This window comes from Rutidosis leptorrhynchoides, chromosome 4 (genome assembly GCF_046630445.1).
Source record: "Rutidosis leptorrhynchoides isolate AG116_Rl617_1_P2 chromosome 4, CSIRO_AGI_Rlap_v1, whole genome shotgun sequence".
Classification (NCBI taxonomy): Eukaryota; Viridiplantae; Streptophyta; class Magnoliopsida; order Asterales; family Asteraceae; genus Rutidosis; species Rutidosis leptorrhynchoides.
Window position 1 is genome coordinate 636,096,590 of NC_092336.1, and position 6,263 is coordinate 636,102,852.

Consider the following 6,263-nt stretch of genomic DNA (forward strand, 5'->3'; position numbering starts at 1 on the left):
ACCTATAAAAAATTAAGATGTACGTACCACATCATCCACTATTTTGATCGGTTAATGTTTTACTCCGTAGTACAGTATAATGTGGTTCAACGAGTTAAAAACTTAGCATGCATATATTTTCTCGAATACTAGTAGCTTTTGAAAAAATGGTATAAAAGGAAACGGAAAAGGAGGGAATATTTTCCTAAACATGTGGTGACTATTAAGAAAATTAAGAAAATCTTTTTTATAATTGGCTTGTGTATAGATTTTAACTAGTCCGGACCGGCCCGCGCGTTGCGGCGGAGGCTTTCGGCCTGCGTATTGATATTTAATATAGTGTTGTGTATTTACAGAGGGGAAAACGAGCCGTCTATTAAGCGCCGTTATAGGTGTCGTCGTCTTCAGTATTTTTTAAAAGTATCCGTTTCGAACGTAGTTAGTTTCGTTTTGTTGATAAAATTATTCCGAGTCTAACGGTGCTGTCGGAAAAATTTAACTCGCGTCGAGGAGGAAGATACGGGTTGTCGTTGTGTTTAGCGTTTTTTAAAAAGTGTCCGTTTCGAACGTGGTTTGTTTCGTTTTGTTCATAAAATTATTTCGAGTCTGACGTTGCACTCCGAAAAATTTAACTCGTGCCGAGCGGAAAGATACGGGTTGTCGTTGTGTTTAGCGTTTTTTTTAGAAGTGTCCGTTTCGCGTATGGTTAGTCCCGTTGGGTTCGGAAGATTTTTTCGAGTTGAACGGTGGTCTCTGAAAAATTTAACTCGCACCCAGCGAGAAGATAGGGTCCGTTATAAATTCGGGTGGAATTAGTTTCTTATATTTTAATTAAATTATATATTTACACTTTTGACCCCTTTAAAAGTGTAAACTTGATGGACTATTGTGGAAATATAGGCGAAGTTAAAGGACCGGTTGTAATGTGAACGCGAAGTCAAAGGTACAATAAAAAATAATTAAAACTACATCATTTGTCACGACATTTAGTATATAAGGTTAATAATAATTTCGTCCATAAACACAGTAAATCACAACTCACTCATAAGAGTAAATCACTTTTTTTGTATCTTATTTTCTTCTTCTCTTTTCGAGAATTAAAATTGTTATAAAGTTTTCGATTTTTGTCAAAAAAAAAATATATATATATATATATTTATATAAGCTCTCAGCCGTTTCTGAAGCAAATTAAATTGAAATAAATTTTGTATCATCTAATAACCACAAATCAACGTCATATTGCCAAGTCGCTCTCATATTTTTAGTATCAATAATCAATAAGAAGACTTAAAATTGTCTTAAAAAGCACTAAAAGATAACAAAACTGACAATATGAAATTTTGGGTAACTACAATTCTGTAGGTTCAGTGTGGAATGATTCTTTAAAATTTAAATTGTTTTGCCCTACTCTACTAATTGGTGAAATATCACTTTCTATTGGAACGGAAAATAATACTTTAAATTTGTATTATAAACTTACTTTTTCCCAGTTTTAGAAATCTAACACAATACTCCTCTGCCCTATTCGGCTATTCCCACTATTCTGCTACCTTGTTCGTGATATTTTAAACTTTTTGTTATTTTTAACTCATAATAATTACCATTATCATATTACGGTATTTGATTTTCATCGGCTGTTAACTTTTATTTACAAGTTAAAGTTTGATAATTATATTAAAGCCTTGTAAATAGTAAAAAGATTGCACAATAAATTGTAAATCATGGTCAAAGACTGATAAAGGTATATTTTTTATGAACGACGGTTAGGAATTGCTGACGAGGACCCGAACGCGATGTCAGAACTCACTCACTCGATCATTTCCTACCCTCAGGAGTAAACCCCCACGACGAATCCATACGAACATCGCGTGTGGTAAAACTCCTTCGGGTAAAGTTCAAATGCAAGACGTCCACAACCTTCGAGGCTCATGGAATGAATGGGTAACAGCAAGGAATAATTTGCAGTGAGTGAGAGTTGAACTTCTGACTAGTTACAATACAGTATATTATTTTTTACTTTAATGTAAAGCAGATTAACCGATTATCCGCTTTGTATTTGACACTATCTTGTGTGATGATACAAAGAGTGATGATCAATTAATTCACTTCACAATATTAATCCACATTTTACATTTTATTAAGCTGATTTTATTTATTATTTTAAGCATCATCATCATCATAAATGACACAAGATCGATTTTCTGTTAAATAAATGAACAAAAAACAGACAAATAATACCAACTCATTTCAAAATTTAATTACTAGTTTTATTTGACCTTTTCATTTAAATTTTGTTTTTTTCTTGAAATTCCTCTTGTGTATTTAACCTTTTCATTACAAAGTACACACAACTCTTCTTCATCATCTTCAAAAAGTTAAAAACTCTCCACAAAATGGATAACAACTTTAAACTTCGAATATCTAAATTATTCCAATCATCCTTCAACTCTTGCCGGACTGAAAAACACTTCTCCGACGTCGCTGAAAAACCGTTCTTCTTCCCGGAAAACCGCCATCACCGTCAACTTATCGACCTTTTTTCTCCTAAACCCCAACCACTTTCATACTCATCTTGTAAACCCAAACCCCATTATCCCAAACCAAAAACATCCGACCAAAAAACCCATTTTCCGGCAGCTAAACCTGACGGAAAACCACACTCTATTTTCCCTGTTGCCCCACCTCTGTTTTATGACAAAAAACCGAAAACAACCAAGACAAAGAAGCCCCACTACCGGAAACCAATAAAGTTTCAAGATTTCACATCAACTGCAGATAATTACTACTACGATTGTTGCAGTAGTGATGAAGATTACGAAATTGACGATGAAACTACTCTGTTTTCATCTCGATCATTTTCGTCGGAATCTTCGGTATCTTTTTACAAAAACAGAGTACCACGTCGGAAAAAATCTAAGAGGGGTGGATGTAGAGATCGAAAAGCAACCGATGTGATTCCGATTAAAGGAAAAGGGAAAATAGTGAAAGATAGTGTTGCAATTGTGAAGAAATCAAGTAACCCACATGAAGATTTTAGGGTTTCAATGTTGGAGATGATTGTTGAAAGACAAATATTTGGAACACAAGATTTAGAGAATCTACTGCAGTGCTTTTTATCACTAAATTCAGAAGAACATCATAGGGTTATTTGTGATGTTTTTACTGAGATTTGGGAGACTCTGTTTTCTAATTATGTTTAGATTAACTTTTTAGTACTCTGTTTTTATTCTTCATGCACTTGTATTTTTTAGGATTTAGGAATGGTTAATTAAAGTTAATTTAATTAAAGAAAGCTAGTTTATATTTATATAAAGATTAAAGAATTAAATATTTAACTTGTGTTGTAGTGTTTTAATGGTTTTGTATTTTTGGGTTTTATTTATTTGTGTCTTTCAGTTTTGAAAAAAAAAATGTTGTATAGTTTGTGTAAGCTTACGTCTAGTCTAGGCTTTTTATAAAAATAATTGATATTGAGAGAATTACTTCTGATAATATCATTTTTATTATATTAGTAGCTTATAAACTTCAACAAATTTTTTTAATTAAGCTAATAAATTATGATATGAAAAGCTCATCTATAGATATCATAAAGTTGATATTTGAAATCTTGTGAATGTTGTTAACCTTTGATGCAAAGAAGATTGACCTCAAAAAGTATCATAAAAATTTATGTAACATGAATCTTTTTAATCTGCAGTGTTGTCTATTTCTTTTTCCTTTTCTTTTTCGTTAAAGTATTTTTTTTTCCAATGTATTTTTGAAAATTTACATTGACTTGTTTGTACGACAATTTAAATTCAAAATCAGATCCTACTTCACAAATGATTACTACGGGCTGCTATTTTATATCTTTATTTAAAATAATTGATTGATTCAGTATGTAAACGTCATAGATTAATATTCCGAAATCAGTTGGATTATGTTAAAATAGTCAAACACTTTATCATAACAATTCGAATCTTGTACTTCCAAATCTAAACTTGTGTACTTTGAAATCTTTTGGTTATTTTTCACTCGAGGCATCCACATTGCCTATTTTTAGTTCTTTCAAAATTGATCATAAGACACTTTGGTGTGCATATTTGATAGTACTAATAGATAAAGAAGTTAGAGAAGAATTTATCAATTATGTGCAATTAAATGAATATTATGATTATGATTGATTAAAAGACACTATAAATATGCTCATATTTTGAACGGCGATTTTTTTGACATCAATAGATCATTTATTTCAACGACCCTCATTATTTGCACGTAACACACACGTTCGGGTGGAAATCCGAACCCGATCGACGGTACCCGGGGAACACATCCATTCGGTCAGTGGTCCCGGTAGAGGTTAGCTCGTTTAAAATTTGCGGAGTTCGAGTTCGGCTCGGTTCGAGCTTAACATATAAAGCTCGAGTTCAGCTCGTCTACATTTAAGGAAGTTCGAGCTCAGCTCGAGCTCGACTTGTTTATTTCGTTACATTATTATTTTATTTTATTTCAATATCTATTTTATTTATTGCATAATTTTTAATCATAAATAATCCGATTTACTTATTATATAATTATGTAGTATATTATTAAATAAATATATTAATTAATTAATTAATTAATATAAATGAAAAGCTTTTCATGACCCGTCCTAATCCATCTGAACGAAGTCCATATCGATTATAAACGATTCACAATAGTTGATTACATCGCGAGGTACTTGACCTCTATATGATACGTTTTACAAACATTGCATTCGTTTTTAAAAGACAAACTTTCATTACATCGAAGGTTGACATACATGCATTCCATTTCATAATATATCAAACTGTAACACCCCGTTTTTCTCCGTACATGATATATAGGTGTATTGTGTAGGTACGACTAGAGTTTGAAGGATTTGAGACGTGTTCGGGTGTTAAAGTCTTGTACGCGGGAGAAGGGAGCAGGTCGAGTTTTGGGTCGCGGCGCGACAAACGAGGCCGCGGCGCGGCATTCTATTGAAATTTAGATCAGAAGTTAGTTATAAAATGATCCCAGACTTAGTCAAATGTCGCGGCGCGACATTTAAGGCCGCGGCGCGGCATACTGCACGAACTGACACCAGATTCTTGTAATTTTAAATGAAGTTCAAGGGCAATTTGGTCTTTTCGCGTTTGAGCCAGATTTGAGGATTTAACCTCATCCACTCATTTCATTTTCCTAATTTCCTTTTCCTTTTCTTTTCATTTTTCTCTCAAAACTCAAACACCCAATTGAATTCAAAGGGATTTTTGGAAAGGAAGAAGCGGGATTTGATCTTTGGCATAGTTGACAAGTTTGTTCTCCTCGTTCTTAGCTACACGGTGATACTAGTGGTAAGCTCTAACTCCGAATTTCATTTTCGTGTTCATCATTCAAATTTTGGGCTTTTGATTGTATGATTCGTAGATGGAACCCATTTAGTTGTTAATTGAAGATTAACACCAAGATTCGGGTTTGTAAGTGTTAAAGGCGAGTTTTGGGTTGGTTAATGATTTAACCACGTTTAAGACTTGAGAATGGTGTATAATCACTAGTGTTAGTGATTATTAATGTTTTGGAGACTTTTAGGGTTCTTGTGGTTGACTAATTTTGACTAGAGTCAAAATTAGGGTTTGTTGATGGTTATGACCCGAATGTCGATTCGTTGAGGTTTATAAACTTAAAATGGATTAAGTTGAGGTATGAAACCGAGTTAAATATGTTTTGGTGTTAAAACTTGTAAATGGTGAGATTTTGACTTAGTGGGTCAAAATTAGGGTTTATGGGCGATTTTGAGAACGATAAGTGTTTAACACTGGTGTTCGGGTTTAAATTGGCATATTAGGACCATTATCACTTGTGTTAGCAATTATTGGTTAGTTTGGGGCTCGGTTTGTCCTTGGAAGTGCATTTGGGTCGAAATTGCACTAAGTGTCGAATTGGGTTGGTTGGTAGATCCAATCTAAGTGTGTTGTTGAATTTGTGATAACAGATTAGGTACTTTCCATTGACGAGTTGCAGATTACTTGGAAGCATTTCTTCAAGGCGGCAAGGTGAGTGTTAATATCCTATATGCATATGTATGTGTAGGATGGGTGCGGGTCGGGTGAAGGGGTTCTCGCTTGTAGAGCTCGCTTCTCGTATAGGTGGAATTGTTGGACTTGTGTATAGGTCCAATTGGCACGGTTGTGCGTTTTGGTTGACCACTTTGGCGAGGTGCACACTTTGTGTGTACGTTATCACATGGGCGTGCGATGTGGACTTATGTAACCCCAATGACGAAGGGTTAATATAGTGAGTGG

General features: G+C 33.9%; 1 protein-coding gene across 1 annotated transcript; it reads left to right on the plus strand.

Annotated features, from left to right (window-relative positions):
• Nucleotides 1-2,348: 2,348 nt before the first annotated feature.
• Nucleotides 2,349-3,267, plus strand: LOC139904271 (transcription repressor OFP8-like). Its single transcript, XM_071886213.1, has one exon. It carries the CDS (start codon nucleotides 2,373-2,375, stop codon nucleotides 3,177-3,179), a length of 807 nt encoding a protein of 268 aa, XP_071742314.1. The 5' UTR covers nucleotides 2,349-2,372; the 3' UTR covers nucleotides 3,180-3,267.
• Nucleotides 3,268-6,263: the final 2,996 nt, after the last annotated feature.

What these genes read in the sequence shown, in the direction of transcription:
- LOC139904271 (XM_071886213.1), top strand. Translation starts at nt 2,373, where the DNA reads ATGGATAACAACTTTAAACTTCGAATATCTAAATTATTCCAATCATCC.